This window comes from Dendropsophus ebraccatus, chromosome 6, assembly GCF_027789765.1.
Source record: "Dendropsophus ebraccatus isolate aDenEbr1 chromosome 6, aDenEbr1.pat, whole genome shotgun sequence".
NCBI classification, from domain to species: domain Eukaryota; kingdom Metazoa; phylum Chordata; class Amphibia; order Anura; family Hylidae; genus Dendropsophus; species Dendropsophus ebraccatus.
In genome coordinates, this window is record NC_091459.1 from 44,647,164 (window position 1) to 44,668,796 (window position 21,633).

Genomic DNA, 21,633 nt, shown 5'->3' on the forward strand with positions numbered 1-21,633 from the left:
TGTGCCTGATGAAGAAGCATTGACTGTGTGTGTGTGTGGGGGGGGGGGGAGGTGTTAAAAAATAGACTGATACTGATCAGATATCAATAGCTTATCCTTAGGATGGTGTAACATCCGTGCCCATGCAGGCTTCAGTGTCAGTCTAAGTCCATAAAATATGGAAGATGATACGCTGTTGACCGTGATTTGTACATACTGTTTATTGTATTTTGTTTGGCACTGATCTTAACACTGCTCTATTGCTGTGTTAATTATATTCCACCACACCTGGCTGTTTCTCCTGATGATTTTGTTCTGGGCTGCAGACAGTTAAGTTAGTGTCAATTGACAGATTCCATCATCACTCTCATTCCTGTGACCTGTGTTGTCTGGATGTCAGAGGAATGGTCAAATCATGTCCTGGACCATGTTCATGTTACCTGAATTGCTATTTTGGATCTTCTGACCTCTGGCTTCTCTTTCTCTGACTTCCTATTTCTCTGCTGACTTGGCACTCGGTTTTTACCTGCTTGGTTTCCTGACCCATTTCCGTACAGCTATTCTTTAGTCGTTGTTTGTGTTGTTTGTCTCTGTGTGCATGTAATGTCTGTGTGCGTGTGATGTCAAGGGCCCCAGAGGAAGCGCACAGCGTTTGGGGTGTGAAATGGTCTGTTGTCCATCTCCATCCCACGACCTGTTGTATGAAATAAAGGTCTGTGTGTTTACCGCAAGTGGTGAGTGCCACCTCTTTACTCTCAAATTGGATTACAAGATGTACTCTATACGCTGAGCACCACCTGAAGGTGAATAAGAGCCCAGCCACAGTAGACTAGCCTGTCTAAACTGCTGTTACCTACCAGGTGTAACGTTCCTGAGTTTGATTTATTCCTGTAGAGATGGAAACTACTTTATAACTGTCCTTTACAAGGTTTAACAGGCTATGTTCACAAAACATCGGTTTTCTGCCATATTTTTGCACAGCTGTCATTTGTAAATGACAATACATCTGTATTTTGAAAATGACAACTATTATTCTCAAAATATATGGTCATATTTTAGTCTCATAATGACAGCCATCCAAAAATATGAGTGAAAAACTTTATGTGAACATAGCCTTAAGAGGTTAAGAGTAGAGATAAGTGAACCACTAGTTCCCGTAATGGGAACATATATCACAGAGGGGGAAAAATAATAAAGGTTAAAATAATATATCTCCTCCCAATAACATCAAAGGTACCGTACTCGGATCACCTCATTGTGTCATGCAACCTGCTATAGGTAATGAACCATTTATCTCACCTGTTCATGACGGTGTCACTCCATTTCCCACTTATGCGTAATGCAATCTTGGGTTTGGGCCGATAATTCTCAGGGAAAAGGATGTATATCATGCCCTTATCATAGATCATAGATCATAGATCAGCTCTACCTATTCGCACAGGGTGATAGTGGGGCACCCGCCCGAGTAAGGGCAACCCCTACCCCGAATTCCCCCTTTAAAACTTCTCCTATAAATTATCAGCTTGTAAAACTAGAAACCCTAAAGGTTGTCCCACTCCGACATGCGTTTCAACCAAATCACTGGTCTCCTCAGGGAGGGAAACAAACTCAGGGAGATCACAAAATTGAATAACAGAGATAATGATATGCACTTCCTTCTCGCCATCCAGAGCTGTAATAAGCAAAGTTATGTCTCCTCTGCATTGGCAGGAGATATAGCTCCCTCACTTGTAGCTGGCTGGAGCACCTAAAATACAAAAGAGTGAAGGAGCCACTACTCTTCAAGTGAATGATCTATCTCTCCTGTCACTGCGGAGGAGACATTACTTGACTTATTACAGCTCTGGATGGCTGTCTGTGAGTGATTGCTTTCCCATGCCACTGCAAGGGAGCGACTCACCCCAATCCCCTGTATAATCATAGTATTAGAAGGAAGTTCATATCATTATCTCAATTTTTTAATGTCCCTGACTTCATTTCCCACCCTGAGGAAACCAATGATTTGATTGAAATGTACGTCGGAGTGGGACAACATTTAGGGTTTCTAGTTTTACAAATTGATAATTTATAGGGGAAGTCTCAAAGGGGTATTTTGGGGTAGGGGTCACCCTTATTAGGGCGGGGGCCCCACTATCACCCTGTGTGAGTAGGGTTCTTCTGGGTATGGTGACTCAAAGTAGGGACATAGCCTAAGGCTATGTACACACAACATTTTTTCAGCTCTGTTTAAAAGGACGGACGTCATTTTAAGTCTAAAATAATGGACGTCATTTAGCTGTCTGGCCTTCCCTTGCAATGACGGCTGTTGGTACATTATTCTAGTTTGATGTTACTAATTGACCTTTGGGTGTGTCTTAATTAAAAAGTCAATTGAATTGAATAGTAAAAACGGAGAAAGAAAGGTGTGAACAACTAACAAAAAACGTCCGAGGTTTGCAAAAGACGTCCGAAAATAATGATCATGTTCCTTATTTTAATGCCTGCAGTAAAAACGTCCATTATTCAATACATTGTGTGCATTGGACGTCTGTCTTTCCATTGACTTCAATGCATTGCCATTGCAGTCAGTTAAATTGCGGCAAAAACTGACATTTTTTTAAATATCAATATCGGCCTCCTTTTCTCTATTTTTGATTTTGTGTGAACATAGCCTTAGAGTAATATTTGGAATATACTTCTATTATTTTAGAATACATTGTGACATCTGATGTAATTTTGTAGAGAGACTGCATACATTTGTCTGGTGGTGAATAAGCAATTGGAATTGTACAGTATTCTTGAGTCTATAATTTGTTTGGAATAGGTTTGGAGTTAAACACACATATATTTTAACCTTAAAGATAGAGTTATTTTTCATGAAAACTATTATTTTAGAGTAATTTAGGCATTTCCACTTTTTATTCTGGCTTTTGATGCAAAGAAGAACGACAGTAATGACTTTCTGCTGCTTTCAGCTTCACAGCACAGAATCAAATCTTAGCGTTATTTCTCCCCACTGGGTTGCAAATAATGTTTTTATGTCTTTCTTTTTTTTTATTTTTTTTCCAAAATGTAGGTCAAAATGCATCACAAAGTATAACCTCTTTTACTCCCAGCAGTGATTTCATGACCACATCATTGGCAAAAACATCAGAAAGAGTTTTTACAAATTACTTATATGTATTTTTTTAGTTCTAAAATAAATGCAACACACAATCAGACCATACAGAATATTTACTTGTGTACATAGTGTTTAGACAAAATAAAACTTTATTGACATGTTTTGCTTCCATTAGGTGTCTTACAGATGTAACCTCAATTGGTTATGCTTTTGTACTGCTTAGTTAACTAACTCCTAAATGGGCACTGTCATACAAAAAAAGACAGACACAAGCTACATGTTTGGGCTATATGCACACATAGTATTTCCATCAGTCTTTGGTCCTTTCTTCAACAATAAGCAGGAGTGGAATTGACAAGACAAAATTAAAATGGAAAGATTTGCAGTTTCTACATTTGTAGCCTGCTCTTGGTTTTGGTTGAGAAAAGACTGACCAGACTGACATGGCCTTTAATTGGTTGGGGTCTGAACAGATCTTGAGATATAGCCAGAAGAAGCATAAAGCTGAGTGCTTCTCCCCATGACTCTCCACGATCTTGCTGCACAAGACAATATTTCTAGATCTATAATGGAGTTTGTCTCTTACAGTTAGATGGAGATTGCACATGGTCATCTTGTTAAATGCAGATCTGTTGTTGCAAAAGAGTTTTGAAAACTGGCATGGTTTTGTTAGAATTATGCTTTAGAGTGGTGACTTTAGCTCTGGTGATTTTAGCTTTGGCACTAGAGCCCCTGAGAGCCCCCTCTATGGTGAACATCTATTTGCAGGTTTACCTAAATTTGAGGCATAATTTGGGTTAATCTGACCCGAACCCTAAACGAACCACACTAAAACAGCTAAACGATTGCAGGCGCTTAGCTTTTTTAGCATAGTTCAGTAATTTCGCAATCTCTACTTACCTGTCTTTGCTCCTCCGGTATCATCCTTCTTTGGTCTCCGATGTCCCCTGGAGCTGCCTCCAACCTGCTCAGCCAATCACTGACTGAGATGGGACAACACCACGCCCAGTGATTATCTGAACAGGCTGTCACTCTCATCTCAGGGGTGACAGTCTGCTCAGCCAATCACTGGTTCACTGTCTCATCTCAGTGATTGTCTGATTGGGCTGGGGACTGTGAAGACCCACAGGAGGACACAGAGGAAGCACAGGCAGGTGAGCATAAGCTTATTTTTGTTGTTTTTATGCATATTTTATAGTGCACCCATTATCTTTAGAAACTCGTTCTGAACTTTGCAAATAGTTTGGTTTGGCACCGATCTGAACTTTTTATAAAGTTTATAACTAATATCAGTTCGGTCCACACATCATGGGTGAGCAAGATTGAATTGAATGTACTCTAGGATGTATTTTGGGCTAGGGCAGGATGATATGGTATGTCATCCCATATGATGGATCCATTAACATAAATCTAAAAGGCGAAATTCACCATCAAAAGCAGACCATTGTAACCTAACTAGGGATGAGTGAACTTTTGAAAAGTTCGGTTCGATCCGGCAAACTAAAACGAACCTTGCTAATAGTGATGATAGAATAGTGAAATATTCAAATATTCGATATGCGTACGCATGTCTCCTGATATTTGAATATTCGATCGAATATTCAATCCCATTAAAGTCTATGGGAACAAGTATTCGATTATTGAAAAACATCTATTCGACCACTTGAAGGTCACCATGTCCACAATGACACCTCAGGAAATGATGCCAACACCCTTGGAATGCAACTGGGACAGCAGGGGAAGCATCTAACACCCCAAAATCGCCGGTAATAAAGTCACAAGTCGATGTTATACAGGTGAATTACCTGGTTATTAGAGATGAGTGAATAGTGAAATATTCGATTCGATTGGATTAGATTCAAATAGCTCCCGATATTCGACTATTCGAACGAATATCGAATCCCATTATAGTCTATGGGAGAAAAATCCTTGGGACCTGGAAATCAATATTCGACGAATTGGAGGTCACCAAGTGCACAATGAAACCTCAGGAAATGATGCCAACACCTCTGGATGCATATGGGACAGGAAGGGAAGCATGCATGGATGCCTCTGAGGCTGCCTAATCGCACCATTACGCCAAATTCTGGGCAACAGCATGGCAGTGATCACACAGTGAACCATTAAAACAGAGGTAGCATATAAACCATCCCAAAATTGGTGACAGCAAGCAATGTTACTGTGTGTTTCCATTCAGTGACAGCAAACAAGGCTACTGGGTGTTTCCATTCATTGACAGTAAACAAGAGTAGTGGGTGTTTCCATTCATTGACAGCAATGTTACTGGGTGTTTGCATTCAGTGACAGAAAACAAGGTCGCTGGGTGTTTCCATTCATTGACAGAAAACAAGGCTACTAGGTGTTTTCAATCAGTGACAGCAAACAAGGTCGCTGGGTGTTTCCATTCATTGACAGCAAACAAGAGTACTGGCTGTTTCCATTCATTGACAGCAAACAAGGTTACTGGGTGTTTCCATTCAGTGTCAGCAAACAAGGTTACTGGGTGTTTCCATTCAAATATGTAGTAGCAAATCTACAAAGGGTAGTGCAAGCACTCTGCTCACCAAGTGCTTTGTGCTGCTGATACGTGCTAGACTGCTCAATCTAAAAAAGAGAGTAGTATGTGTGTTCATCCAGTGCTACATGCTGCTACGTCATACATACATACACAGGCTGGTACAAGCAGGCTGTTGTGCTACAATAAGGCACTCTGTTTACCAAGTGCTACGTGCTACATAATACAGCCGACAAGCTGTACCTATAAAATATTCATGCACTCTTCAATAACCAGGTAATTCACCTGTATAACATCGACTTGAGACTTTATTTTGGGGTGTCAGATGCTTCCCCTGCTGTCCCAGTTGCATTCCAGTGGTGTTGGCATCATTTCCTGAGGTGTCATTGTTGACTTGGTGACTTCCAAGTGGTCGAATAGATGTTTTTCAATGATTGAATACTTGTTCCCATAGACTTTAATGGGATCGAATATTTGATTAAATATTCGAATATCAGGAGATATGTGTACGAATATCTAATATTCCAGATTCGTTATGAACTTTCTCAAAGTTCAGTGATGAACCAAACTTTTTGCGAAGTTCGTAACGAATCTGGTTTGTTACGGTTCGTTTTGCTCATGCCTAATCCTAACCCATAAAGTCTGTGAAGGAACATATGATCTGAATACAATGTAATATTCTCCTCAGGTTTATCCAGTTATTCCTTTGAATTCTGGTAATTGGTTACTGTCATTTTTTATCTAATCCTGGATTAAAGGGATTGAGCTGTAGTATATTTCTATGTAAGCTCAATGTCAGGCTGAAGACTATGATCTTAAATTTTGTATAATTAGACTGATTCATTTGAAGTACTTGTTTTCTTTGTAAAGTACACTAGTATTAAATACTTTGAAAGAACCAAGTATAATAGGATTTCTATTAACAGTAAATTCTTACTGACTGATTCTTTCAGAACCCGAAGAAATCATCTCTGAAAGAGAAGGTACGTTCTGCGAGCACATTTATCATGGTGTGTGTTTTTTATTCATATAACCTGTGGGCAACTGTCATCTGTAAGTTCATTTACTTGAATAGCTGATATTTAACAAAATGATTATATTCCAAGCATTGCCCTGTTGTATTTTATCACTCTGACACTTAGCCTGAATAATCTGCAAAGCTGGTATTCCTTTGTCATGGCAGAAAGTGTAGATGATACAGCTCAACCTAAAGATCCAGCTTTAGCTGCCACTTATCCTGAATGTTGCAAGATGTTTAATGCAAGATTTAATATACTTTATGCCCAATGGAGAATTAATATGAGTCTGGAAAGCTAATAAGTAAAAATTAATTATCTGCAATACAAAGACTAAACTTATTAACTTATTAAGGCGATGTATGTTTCAGTGTGGGCGCTATATTAAATGGATTTTCAGCTAGTGTAATAAAAATGGGGCTGCGATAATGGTATGATTAGCGGCTTAATTTAATTTCACTGCAATGTAAAAGTTGTCTTGATTGAAAAATATTGCAGAAAGGACAAAGGCATCAAGAGGTTTTTTTTTTGCAAAGTCTTATGGTAAATCCCATGAAAATATATTTTTTTGTGCATTCATTCATTTCTGGTGTCAGAAAGTTATATTGATTTGTGAAAACTTCTATTTAAAAAATCTCCAGTTTTCCAGTATTTATCAGCTGCTGTATGTCCTGCAAGAAATGGTGTATTCTTTCCAGTCTGACATAGTGCTCTCTTCTGCCACCTCTGTCAGTGATAATAACTGTCCAAGGCTATGTTTACACCTAGGGGAAATTTATTAAGAGCTTTGGGGGATATTTACTAACAAATCTAAAAACACGATTTTGTCAAAGATGTTTTGGCATCATTTCCAATCTAATGTGTTTAGTCAAATTTATGTAAATTGTCTAATAGCATAGTAAATGTGTCTTAAAAATATTGGTCTTTTAATTAGTCTAATAAATTCACCTGGTTCAGAGCAGACGTAGTGATGCGCCAATATATGAAACTTTTAAAAAAATTGCGCAGTTAATAAATTTAGCTAAAAAAGAATTCTGGCGCACTTTCAATCTAATTAACAACAAAACATCTAATTCAAAAAGTCGCATCCAATTTTTGATAGTCTTGTCTAAAAAAGCTTCACAAATTCATATTAGATTTATTTTGAGCGCAAACTAGATATATTAGACTAAAAACAGGCGCAATTAGTTTGATAAATGTCCCCATTTGTGCCTATTTGTAGGTAAATAATTGAAATTTTCACCCATTTTTGATCTAATTTCTATTTATGAACCAATATTTGACAGGTAAATATTTTTTGGATGCAGCTTTTAAAAAAAAAAATCTGCCAGTTTTGACTTTCACCTTAAAATTCGTGTAATCTGCAATTTGCACTAAATTTATCATTTGTGACTTTCTAAAAAGTAGCCAAAACTGGTGCAGGCTTATGTCTGGTCAGTACCAGGTGAATATGTTTGCTACTTTTTACTTAGACGCATTCACTATGACACACACAATATAATGGAACAAAATAAATACCAACCCACATTAGAATAGTTGCACACATTAGACTTCTTTTTTTTGTTTTATTAATAATCTTTACTGTTTGCCAAATAAATAACAAAAAAAGTATCCATCACAAGAACAAACCCCAACATACAGAACATCTTGTATGATTTATCACAAAAATACGTAATCTACCCACTAGCCCGCCTAATGGTTGCTGAGGTTGCTATAGTATTCTGGCCAGTGTTTCTGTCAGTATTTGCAGCTAAAATCGGTAGTGGAACTGACAAGGAAAAATTATAATAGAAAGCCACTTCTGGCTTTAATTGAAAAAAATACTGATCAAATTACTGATGGAAATACTGTGTGTTAACAAAGATATAGCAGTATCAAATCCCTATAGAAACCTTTCCTGCTTTGGACAGTTTCTGTCAATGACATGGAGGTGGCAGCAGAGAGCACTGTGTCAGACTATAAAGAATACACCACATCCTGCAGGACATACAGCAGCTGATAAGTACTGAAAGCTTGGAGATTTTCAAATAGAAGTCAATTACAAATCTATAAAACTTTTTAGTACAAGTTGAAAAAATCTTCCACTTTAAATAAGACTAAAGATTATGCCTAACCTATGACACGCATGTGTTATATGACTCAGCATACATTCTACTGTATGCCATTTAAAGCTGTGGTTAAATGACTTTTAAGGGGGGTGACATGACACACTGAGGCAGATTTAAAAAATACAGCTCCATAAGTCCCTCCATAAGTGTTCACGGATTCACATGTGGCACACTCCGATGGCATATTCCAAAGAAGAAAATGGTGATCTAGCACTTCATGGAATCACAATGCGTTTTGAGTGCATGGAACTAAATTAGTATAAGAGAAATATGCGAGTAGTGCATTGTCTATGTTAAAAATAGTAGTTTTCTATTAGATAAATAAACTATTAAACAGAAAGTCATTAAACAGAAATATATTACTGACATGTGGGTGACAGGCCCCTGGACCCTGCTCTGATCAAGCACAGTTGCACAGTACTGTACAAGAAAGACACCCCCCACCACACACACATACACACACACACACACACACAATAAAGTATTCCCAGGGGGCAGTGCACCTAGAATTTCATGGTTTTGAGCACCTTATCCAGCAGCCGACAGTGTTTTCTTTGGCTGTTCTCCCTCTTTCTTTCTTTCTTTCTTTCTTTCATTTTCTTTTCTTTCAACCCTTAGTTCTCCCTGAGATTAGTGATCTTTTTACCATATGGCTCTACTAGGCATTTCTCCCACCTAGCTACAATCCTGCTACACACTGATGAGGGGCAACACTCCGAAACAGCTGTCTGTGGATGGATACCTGACTTTGGGTTTTCCCTTGTCATGTTCGTGGGCTCATAAATAGAGTTGGACATCAACTGAAAGGGTCATTTAATGATGGTTGTTTGATGGTTCCCTTACCGGAGCAACCCCTTAGCTGGGCTCTAACCTGGAGGGATATCTGGCTAATCCTGTGTTTTGAGACTCTTAAATAAGGCTCCACAGACTCTCTTTTTTTTTTTGCATTTTTGTATTTCCCAGGAGTAAATTAGACTTTTTAATGAAGAAATAATAATAATCCCCTTTACCCCTTTAAAATCAGTTTGCGGTTGGATGCTGGGGAGCAATTGTAGAGAAGAAATGATTAGATATAGCAACATAGGTAATATGGTTGAAAGACGACTAGAGTCCATCAGGTTCAACCTAGGGAAATCCTATTGTGTTGATCGAGGGGAAGCCAAAAACCCCTATAAGGCAGCTGAAAATTGAGCCATCACATGGAGAAAATTCCTTCCCGAATTAGAAATTGCTTTGGTTGTATGGTACCTGACTTTACATCACTATTAGTAAATTCTTGTTTTCATTCTCTTAGGTTCTCCTGACTATGTCCAGAGTGTCTTGAGAGATGCGTTCAGTGTTGTTAATGAATATGGGGAAGGTGAGTAAAGAAGTAATAATAATTTTGTGTACTCCATAATACTTGTTTATGGTCAGGGCTTTAGGTTTAATTTTATTGACTAAATATCATACACACAAAGAAATTTCTCGCTGTACCTTTATATATCCAGTTATATTTAGATTACAGGTGTGTAATGATGGTTTCTCTGTTCCTTCAGATGGAGTTCAATATTTGCAAGATGTTCTCTATGAACACTTCACTACGGTTACTCAGTACACAGGAGGTAAGATGGAATTTAATCATTATAAGTGCCAATAAAATTTCCCTGTAGTTTAAAAAAAAAAAAAAAACTTTTGACATGTCATAGAGACATGTCGAAAGTGTTGATTAGTCCGGGTCTGATTGCTTAGACTCATATTGATCGGGAGAACGAGAGGGGAGAAGACCATAGCAAAGCTGTTCACTCTCCGCTCTGAGTTAGAAAAAAGAGTCAGACTTATAATGGGCTCCTATGGAGGACATCTTTTTTTCTAACTCAGATTGGGAAGAGGATTCACTGCTTCTCCCCGCTCTTTCTTTTGATTGGTACAGGTCTGAACACTCAAAACTTTTGACATGTCTCTATGATAGGTACACTTTAAGGGGAATCTGTAAGCTGCAATTCGCATTCCAAACTAATGACACTGTTAGATAGCTGTTAGGTCAAGGAGCACTTGAGAAAGCCTATTTGAGACTTTGCACAGGAGAATAAAATAATTTTTTAATATTATGGAAGCACAGATGGATGTATGAAAGGTACCATGTGTCTACTTATCTTAACAGCTGTTTAACAGTTTCAGCAGTGAAAAATGACTTATTTACACACTTAAGCTGGGTTCACACTAAGTATATTTCAGGCAGTATTTGGTCCTCAAGTCAGGTCCTCATAGCAACCAAAACCAGGAGTGGATTGAAAACACAGAAAGGCTCTGTCCACACAATGGTGAAATTGAGTGGATGGCCGTCATATAACGGTAAATAACTGACATTATTTCACTATAACAGCCGTTGTTTTAAAATAACAGCAAAAATTTGCCATTAAATGACGACCATCCACTCAATTACAACATTTTGTGAACAGAGCCTTTCTGTGTTTTCAATCCACTCCTTGTTTTGATTGCTATACAGCCTCACAAATACAGCCTCAAATATACATAGTGTGAACCCAGCTAAGGCTGCGTTCACACAACGTATATTTCAGTCAGTATATTTCAGTCAGTATTGCAACCAAAACCAGGAGTGGATTAAAAACACAGAAAGGATCTGTTCACATAATGTTGAAATTGAGTGGATGGCCGCCATATAACAGTAAATAACTGCCATTATTTCAATATAACATATGAGGACCACAATACTGACTGAAATATATGTAGTGTGAACATAGCGTAAATGAAAAAAGAGAAATTGTTGAGCAGGGGGCAATATTAAATTTATGTCACTTCTGGTAGTATAGTATGTTAGCAGTTGCAATACATTTGTGCAAGACACATTATAACTCCGATGGTATGTTCAATTGCCAGCATACCATCAGAGTTCTAATGTGTCTTGCAGTAAAATATAACTTTTTTGTATATGTTGCCCCTTGAAGGGATGTATAAAAAAAAACAAAAAAAAAACAATAGGTTACTTGAAAGTGAATCAGGCACTCTTGGTTCTGCCGCGCAGGGGGCACCTGGTTAAATGTTCCAGTCTCCCATTGATTTGAAGTAAGTAAAGCAATCCAGTATTTTAGTGCTCCGCACTACTGGTCACTATACAGATATATGAAGTCACTCAGCATAGAATATTGGCCTTCAGAAATACATGGTGGTAAAAGGTAAACATGCACTGTAAGGTCTGATCACTATGACAACTTTACAGCCTAAATAATTCACATTAATGTCCTATTCTAATTCCTTACTAACATACCTGTAACATTAATGTAACCTGTGTCTTTTAGGTTCTCCTGACTATGTGCAGAGTGTCTTGAGAGATGCTGTCAGCACAGTTAATGAATATGGGGAAGGTGAGTGAAGGAGCTTGGGTATGCTGCAAGTTTTTTACTTTATTGATAATCTGTCACATGTATGAAGAATTGACTCATCATGACCAACCACACAGAGCTTATAGATGTTAGCACTTATTTGCACATCCTTAAAAGGGTTTTCCAGAACTTAAAAAAAAAAACAAAAAAAAAAAACGTGCATAGCATTGACATTTGTTTTATTCATTTATTATTTTTTTATTCACGGCGCTTCTTGTGTTCTCAGTCACATGAACACTCTGCCTGTGATTTATTTTCTGTGATGTCACGTTCCATGTCTGTTTCCTGTTCCTTCTAGTGAACTTGATGTCACAGAGTCATCAAGTGGGTAGGAGCAGGTGTCATAGGCTGGCTGGAATTCCTCATTGATTTTAGCCCTGCCCCAGTAAACAAAGCTAACATCTGAACCTAGTAAAAAAAAGCAGTAATTCCTACATAAGACAAAATTCTGGGTAATTTAAAGGGGAACTCCACCCAAGAGCTAAAAACTGAAGTGCTCCCAAACCTAGCTAGTCTTACTCACCAAGTCCCCTTGAGTATTTTGAGACATCTCCCGTCTTATTAGCTGCCGCCATTTCTGAGTTACGAGTTTTTCTAAACGCTGGTCTAAAACCAAGAAGGCGCCAGCTGGTAAACTACATCTCCCAGCAAGCATTGCACCTCAAAACCAACTGCCAAATATCCGCCTTATCTTGCACTTACTATCTATCTATCTATCTATCTATCTATCTATCTATCTATCTATAGATTAATAAGAGAGAGAGAGAGAGATGAAACAACTGTGTTTCCCATCCCCTATTCTGCTCAGGAGGCTTTCACTGTTTTGTTGTTTCTCCTCTCATTGGCCAGGTGCTCACTGATTGGTGTGATGTCAAGGGTGGGTGGGGTTACAGATGAGGTGTTACAGCTTGCCTGGTAACAGAAGACACCGATCATGTTACTTTGGTCTCATAAAGGGGGGGGGGGGGGGGCAGAGGATTGGAGACCAGGAAATTTACCAGGTGTACCAGGGAGTGAGGATTTTCTACAGTTTAGTGGTGTGAGTCAGGATGCGCTGCAGAAAAACGGACCAATTCATGCAATAGAAACCTATTACACACAAGCTTAGATTATGAGTAAGAATTGAACAGGATTAAAAAATTTTAAGTGGAATACCCCTTTAAGCCCACTACCACATTTAAAACAAGAACCCCAGCATTGCAAGAAAATAGTTAGTCAACAGAAATCTTATAAATTCTTATATGCTGTTGAAGTTACAATTTTATTTTAGTTGCGCCAGTCTGCCAGGGGTAAAGTTTTTACTTGTAGATCATATTAAAATTACTTGGTTTAGGTCTGCTCACTGTATGTAATCCAATCTACGTCACTGATTTCTTTTTCAAGATTGTTGCAAATATTTATAATATCTGGTGGCGTTTCAAGAAAGTGTGAGACAGACCATATGATAGTGTGATAATTTGATGTAGACAACAAACATATGTATGTATGACTGGAATTTCTCAATGAATACGAGCCCAAATTTATCAGTCTGTCTGAGATGAAAATGTGTCTGACCAATCACAGCTAAAGGAATTTTTATACAGTCTGACATGGGGACGTGCAAGGATGCAAACGAGCATCGACCAATGAGATTGGCGCTTAGTTGCAGTGCCTTTATACCAAGCAGCCAGGACACGAGAACAATACCTGTATCGTTTGTGCAGTCATGGAAACTGACAGCACAGATATGTATACAACCATGCATGTTTTCCTTTGCTATCAGCCATGCATCTATTATTTAAACAGGGAGATGTGCAACAAATTGCAATAAATTTTGCCGTAGTCCAAAATATGTGATTATCCAATAATCAGACATTTTTCTTTCCTTATCTGATTGTTGTCACATTTACATGAGCTGATAATCGGCCATAGGAGCATTTCTAGTAATGCTACCGGATGATAATCGGCCTACTGTATGTAAAAGGATTTTCACATGGATAGAACGGCACCAGATAGAATCAATGGAGCCGCGTCATAGAGGGGAGGGGGTTTCCTCCCACTGGGGCAGGCCGGCCCACCTCCAGTGCTTCACCCCCTGCCGGTGCTCGGGACTAGAACAGCGCTGTACATGGGAACATGTGTATGTATATGAGAAACAGGACTATACCTGTCCATTCTATAACTAGTGTATGCCATTTTCCCCCCTGGTAACTCCCTAGCAAACTCCATCCCTGTGTCTGCGTTCCTTAGGCTCTGCTGCAGTCTGGATGCAGACTAGCCTCTGTGTTGGCTCCTATACACTATATAGTAATAGTAATATTGATTTCTACAGATATTTTAAGTGACAGATACAGTACATTTTAAGTTTTAGTTTGTCAAAATGAGCTGTGATTGGTGGTTATCTGTCAGACACTTGTTTTTTTCTTGATATACAGTATCCGAGCCATAGTACTTACATTTCAGCCTATTATTCAGACAAGATAAAAGTATTTTTTATACTATATTTAAAAATGTTACTGTATGTATTATTATTTTTTTTTTCTTACAAGCTTTTCTAGCACTGATTAGATAAATAATCTGCCTTTGTTAAAGGGGATACTCCGATAATTAAAAAAAAAAGTTTTTTGGCGGGGGTGCCATTAAAAAAAAAAAAACTCAGCCATTCAGACTGCAGTGGTTTCTGTATTTGTTTGAGCAGGCTGTCACTGCTTTCTCTGAAGAGGGAAATATTAAGTATTCTGATAACCCCTTTAAATGGCCTCTGCTGTAGATGAAATCAAAATTTGTGCTTTGTGGATATCTAAGGAAATCCAATAGGGCTATTGTACCTATTATTGTTCCACCAATTCTAGAGTATTAACAGAGATTTTTTTTTCAATTTCTTTTAGGTTATGCTCATGTCCTTCAGAATCTCTCCTATAATGGACTTTCTATACTGACTCAGTTTGGAGGAGGTAAAAGTATTAACAATTTTTGTAATTGGTAAATTCAATAATGCTCTGAGTACTGTAGCTGGTTTAACCCATTCCCTCCTGGGCTAATTTTTGTTTTTGCGCTTTCATTTTTGCATTTTTCACCTACAGACCCACATGAACCCTCTTTTTTTGCACCACTAATTGTACTTTGCAATGACAGACTATATTTTTCCATAAAGTACACTGCAAAACCAGAAAAAAATTATATGCGTGGTGAAATTGAAAATAAAACGCAATTTTATTTATTTTATTTTACCATTCGCCCTATGGTAAAACTGACTTGTTATCTATATTGGTTGATTGGTTGATTTAAAATTATTGGCAACTTGAATAACTTTTATTTTATTTGACATATTTAAAAAAATATATATATTTTTTAAAAACCTAAATGTTCCCTAAAATTGCTCTATTAACATCATTATAACGCTTTTATTTTTTGATCTATGGGGCTGTGTGAGGGCTCATTTCTTTGTGCCATTATCTGTACTTTCTAACTTGCGTATATGCGACTTTTTGATCACTTTTTTATCACAATTTTTCTGGATTTGATGCAACAAAAAATGCGCAATTTTGCAGTTTGAAATTTCTTTGCGCTTACGCCCTTTACTGTGCGAGATCAGGAATGTTATAATTTAATAGTTTATGCGATTACGCATGCAGCGATACCAAACATATTTGTTTATTTAATTTTATTTATAAAGTGGGGGAAAGGGGTGATTCAAACTTTTATTAGGGGAGGGAATTTTTTATTTATAAAAAAAAACTTTTTTTTTACATTTATATTAATTAGAAGTCCCCTGGGGGACTTCTAATACAACTAGTATACTTAACAGCAGCCCAGATCTACACATTGCCGAGCTGGGATCAGTGTCATTCCGATGTTGAGTCCCGGCCAGTACATCTGATCCCCCCTCCACAATTGTATCACGTGCGGGGTGGGGGGGTCCTAATAAGCCAATCACCGCACCCGCTAATAGCCACAGTCCCAGACTGCAGAAAGTAGCCAGGATCTCAGCGTTTCAAAGTGGGGTCTCAATGCAATAGCTCTAATAGCAAAGAGCATAAAATAGACCACTTTCTATTTAGAAGAGTTTTGATAAATTCCCCGACTAATATCTAATTCCTCTCTTTCTTGAAACCACTAAAAATTGTGTTATGTGGACCCTTATCTATAACAATACCAAATGCATATTCCTTTGTTAGTTGTGGGTAACGTACAGAGGTTTAGTACTTGGAAATTATTGTTAAAAATATCCTTTTGCTTATTTTCTTACAGACTGGGTTCACTTCTTCCAGGATTTCTTCCAAGACAGCCTTAATACTCTTACTCAGTATGGAGGAGGTAATGTAAGCTGACTTGATAAGGTTGACAAGGCTGTCCTGTTCCATTGTCTTTCTGTCTCAAGCCCTGGTTGAAGGGGCCCACAGACCTCTAGGCTACACGAGAACATGTAATAGATTTTGTCCTAAACTCCATGGACTTCAGATTATGCCCTATGAGCTGTAGTTCAAATCTATGGTTAAGTGTTGAGTAATGAACATGACTGAAATCAATTGGAGACTCGAGCATTTAACCATGTTTCTGCAAGACGCGTTAGAACTCCATCAGGATGTTTTGAGAAATTTACTGGGGCAACATAAACTCCGTCCATCCCTCCATCACATTCCTCTATTCTCATCTCTGTCTCTTCTCTCTGCCCCATTCTTGTTACTCTCTCTGCACCTCTGGTCTCTCTGTTCCTCTTAGTGCTCTTCTGATCTCTTCCTTCTTCTCTGTCCTTCTGTCTGCTCAATAAATGGCTAAATAACTTAAAGGGGTTGTCCAGCGAAAACTTTTTTTCTTTCAAATCAACTGGTGTCAGAAAGTTAGATAGATTTGTAATTTACTTCTATTTAAAAATCTCAAGTCTTCCTGTACTTATACACTGTTGTATGTCCTGCAAGAAGTGTTGTTTATTTACATTCAGAAACAGTGCTCTCTACTGACATCTCTGGCCGAGTCAGGAACTGTCCTGAGCAGGAGAGGTTTTCTATGGGGATCTGCTGCTGCTCAGGACAGTTCCTGACTCGGCCAGAGATGTCAGTAGAGAGCACTGTTTCTGAATGTAAATAAACAACACTTCTTGATGTAAAACTATATAATTCCTTATTTCTATTGTTACATATAGAGAGGATTTTTATTAATATATCGGCTTCAAACCATAGTGTGCGCTCTGCTCTCTGCTGTAATATACAGTAATAATGATTTTAATATTTCTATATGTTTTCATCTTTTTTCTTTCAGAATGGGGTCAGTATTTGCAGAACGTCTCTTATGATGTTTTTAACACAGTTACTCTGTATGGAGAAGGTAACATCATTAAATAATTGCATTTATCACAATGAGTACAGTACATTCTACAGTAGTAAAGCACTCTTTGTAATGTCACAATATGCCTACTTAGGATATCTTAACTCTCAAAGAAGCAGCTAAGTGACAAATTCAGCCGGCCTAAAAAGTAGTTGTTTTTGAACTAGTTACATAAGACAACTGTTGAGAAGGGGTTAAAACAGGAGAATTGTCATTACAGTTCTTCATCAGTTCATTGCACTTTCATGTAGTCACTTCCATTTATTTTCTTTGAGAGTTAACTACACAACTAATTTGTTAGCAAGTGAAATAGGCAGAAGTTGTCTGTCCAAGATACAAATCCTTACCGCCATAGAAAATAATGGTGTTGTCTGCAGTATAATGTGATCTTTTCGTACGACAGCCACTATTTCCTCATGAGTTGTCTTGTACTGCAGGCAATATAATTGGAAAAAGCTGTATTGAATTCAACATGGGAGCACTATAGAAATTTACTGTCCGGAAACTCAAAAATAATAAATCTTTTTTTGTTTCAATTTTTTTAGAATCTGCTCAGTTCTGCCACAATCTCTTCTATGACGGACTTAATAAAGTAACTCAGTTTGCAGAAGGTAACAATTTTGTTAGGAGGTGACATAATATTGGTTGGAGTCTAAAAGTTGTTTTATAAATTGACTAGATCTACATTAGTTTAGCCTAGTGATGAATGAGCATGCTTTAATGAGTATAATATTTGCTTAAAGGGGTTATCCGGCGCTACAACAACATGGCCACTTTCCCCCTACTGTTGTCTCCAGTTTGGGTGGGGTTTTAAAACTCAGTTCCATTGAAGTAAATGGAGCTTAATTTCAAACCGCACCTGAACTGGAGACAACAGTAGGGGGAAAAGTGGCCATGTTTTTGTAGCGCTGGATAACCCCCTTTAAGTATCAGGCTACTAGAAAGGACTTAATACTTGAGCAAATATTGCATGCTGCTTGAATACTTGCTAAGAAGAAGGTTATTGAAAGTCAACTAAGCATCCTTTCTACTACGTTAACAGGGGCCAATTTACTTTATCATAGTCCCGGAGCTGTTGACCAAGCTTGGGCCCCACAACCCCGCTGTAACTATGACGGCACTAGCGTGGTGTTTATAGTACAGGATAGATAATATCATGATACCCTGATTTGTGCAAAACTGTGATAAAAAAGCAGCAATTTGTGCAAATCATGGCAGAACTGTAGCCAGGAGACAATATTCCACTGAAAGTACAAGTCTTTTTGGGTGGCCATGGGCCCCCGGGAGCTCAGGGCCCCGGGCTACCGCCCGAAAAGAACCTATTATGATCCGCTACTGAGCATTAAGCCTGTGATATTACATCATGCTTTTGCACAGCCTTAAACTGCTTTGGAGTGGGTGGGGGTGGGGGGTGGATTATACTTACTGCCCCTTCAGGTCAGTCACCTATTTATCTTCACTATTACAACTTAGCCTACCAGCAGCTGAAGCGGGAAACTGTGTTTGTGTGTGTGTGTGTGGGGGGGGGGTGGATTGGGGGGTTAAATACTCAAGTCTCCCATTGTTTTCAATGGGGCTGTGCTCAGCAACTTGCTCAGCATTTGATTCCTGGCATCTGAAAAAGTATGATGCCGTCCTAGGGCTGCCACAAAAACCATAGGCTGTATCCATGTTTTCCAGCACTCCCTAGGGCGGCATCCTCTCCAGACTCCAGAAATCGAATACCAAGCGTTCAAATTCAGAAAAAGTTTAGACAGTTTCCTCAAATCCGCTCAACGCTACTCATAGGCTCTTTGTGACAGGGAGGCTGAGCTATTAGCCCAATGTTGTCTTTCCATGTGTGAGAAGGAAGCAAAATGGAAAATGGTGCATACAATCACTGTACATTAAGATTTTAGCTTTTTTTGTGTGGCCGGAGGAATGCTTTATTTTTGGTTAATCTTTTTCCTCAGATTGTGCTGAGTTCTTCAGTAACCTTTTCCATGATGGACTTGACAAACTTACTGGGTTTGGACAAGGTAATATTATTTAATAAGCCTTTCAACCTTAGGCTATGTTCACACAACGTAAGTAGCATATTAATCATGGCCATTGTTGGCAATTTGCAACAATGGCTGTGATTAATATGCCACTTACTTTGGGCTGTCATCTGTGGAATCCCGGCCGGAGTGTATACACATAGTATACACTCTGACGGGGATCCCTAGCGGCACCGCAAAAAAAAAAACTGACATGTAAGTTTTCTGCGGCCGCTATTCACTGAATAGCGGACGCATAGAACCTGCGCACGCTCCATTATGTGCAGCTGGGAATTCGGATGCAGGCGCGCATTGTAGCGCCCGCATCCGAATTCAGCAGCAGGGAAGATCTCTGACACTGACTTACGCCTTGTGAACATGGCCTTATGTTGCATTGTAATATAATGGTGCCTCAAGGATCTGGCAAAAAGAAAGCATATTTTGATGTAATAATAACATGTCAAGGTCACAACACAGACATTGTTATGAGGGAAGAGCAGTTGTAATGCATGCTAGCACTCATGTCACAACTGATGGGATATAAAAATCTTTGTTACCCAGTTAATGCCAGAGATTAAATCTCTTTTGTATGATTAACTACTATAAGAACCTAGGACTTGACAAAGGTTCCAATGGCTGCCTATTATGAGGAAAAAGACAGTAAGGGTGGTATTACACGGGCCGATTATCGTTCGAAAAAACGTTATATCATTTGGATTTGAACGATATTCGTTTTGTGTAATAGCAGGCAACGATTAAATGACCAACGAGAAATCGTTGATGGTTTGATAGAATCTGGACGTATTTTCATTGTTGATCATTCATAAATCGGTGTAATAAGGCGCTGTTCGCTTGTTTTCTGGTCTATCAGCGAGGAAAGGACAAGCGCAATATTTTTGCATATTTATAAAAAGGCCTTTTTTACAAAAATGGTGCACAGGACAGACATAACAAAGGTAATGTTAATCAGTGTACCATGTGGTATTAACCAGAAAATATCTAGCTTCCAGCACATTAACCCGACTGTAAATTTGTCAATTTTTTTTATGTATCTCCAGAATCAAGAAAAAACTGAGAAATGGACTGTGAGAAATGGAACAGATTTAAAATAAATACATTGGGGGAAAAATGTGTAGGACATCAGGATATATACCACTTATATTTATTGCCTCTAATTCAACTAAGATTAGTGACAGATGTTGGAATATCAAATATTCAGGTCACAGGACCATCTACTTCTGGTCTTCTAAGATTTCATATATTATTGAGGTTCTTGACTAGACACAAGTGTCCAGAGGTTTTAACTAGAAGGCAGATTTAAATCATTTTAAGGCATTTCCTCCCTGATCCCCTAATTCTTTTTTGAGTTCTTTATGGCCTAGAAATTTAAATATTCTTGGTTTAAACAGATTCCTATAAGTTCATATTTTTATTAGCTGTGTCTTTCCCTTCCAGGTCTTCTTCAGTACTTCCAAGACGCATTCTATGAAACACTCGAGAAGTTCAATCATTTAAAGAAAGGTAATATCACTAATCAATAAAAGTATAATAATTAAAAAAAAACAACATATTACAGCCATACAGTGTCTTTCTTTTTTCATATTGAATTGTCTCACAACCTCAATGGTCTCACCACAGATACAGTTTATTGGAAACTTGGCCCTACATTTCTTGCAACAAGTGAATGGCTAAATGCTATATATAGGTGCTTCAGAGCAGCAGTCACTTTGCACTCTCATAGCTAATAGCTAATAGATAATAGCAGGGTTGTGAGCTGGGAACCTCTCTTCTGACATGGTGGTCATGTTTTGTGATGATTACACAACCCCATTAAACAGGATTGCCCTGAAAAACATGGTTCAAGAACCAGCACCTTTCCTATCCTTGGTTTGGGTGCGAGTTTTAAAGCTCTGCTGAATGAAGCTGAATTGTAATACCACACACAACCCAAGAACAAGGATGGTGCTGTCCTCGCATGAAAGTAGCTGTGTTTTTTTCTAATACCGGATAACCTCTTAATTAAATTATTAGAAATTAAAACTTGAGCAAAATGTTTCCATTATATTTCTCCCTGTCAAAACTCCTAAGTGTGAACTGAGTCTAATAAATAGTAAACTTAAAATTCATTGCTTTGAGTTTCATTATCATTAGAGATGAGTGAACCTCGAGCATGCTCGAGTCCATCCAAACCCGATCGTTCGGCATTTGAT

General features: G+C 38.3%; 1 protein-coding gene across 1 annotated transcript in view; it reads left to right on the forward strand.

Moving 5' to 3' along the window:
- Positions 1-21,633, forward strand: part of LOC138795198 (titin homolog) — a 207,060-nt gene that overhangs the window by 164,117 nt on the left and 21,310 nt on the right. The window contains exons 51-60 of the mRNA XM_069974193.1: positions 6,548-6,577; positions 10,013-10,078; positions 10,257-10,322; positions 12,018-12,083; positions 14,969-15,034; positions 16,332-16,397; positions 17,340-17,405; positions 17,951-18,016; positions 19,358-19,423; positions 20,879-20,944. Coding sequence (XP_069830294.1) covers positions 6,548-6,577; positions 10,013-10,078; positions 10,257-10,322; positions 12,018-12,083; positions 14,969-15,034; positions 16,332-16,397; positions 17,340-17,405; positions 17,951-18,016; positions 19,358-19,423; positions 20,879-20,944 — 624 coding nt within the window. The remainder of the gene's footprint in view (positions 1-6,547; positions 6,578-10,012; positions 10,079-10,256; positions 10,323-12,017; positions 12,084-14,968; positions 15,035-16,331; positions 16,398-17,339; positions 17,406-17,950; positions 18,017-19,357; positions 19,424-20,878; positions 20,945-21,633) is intronic.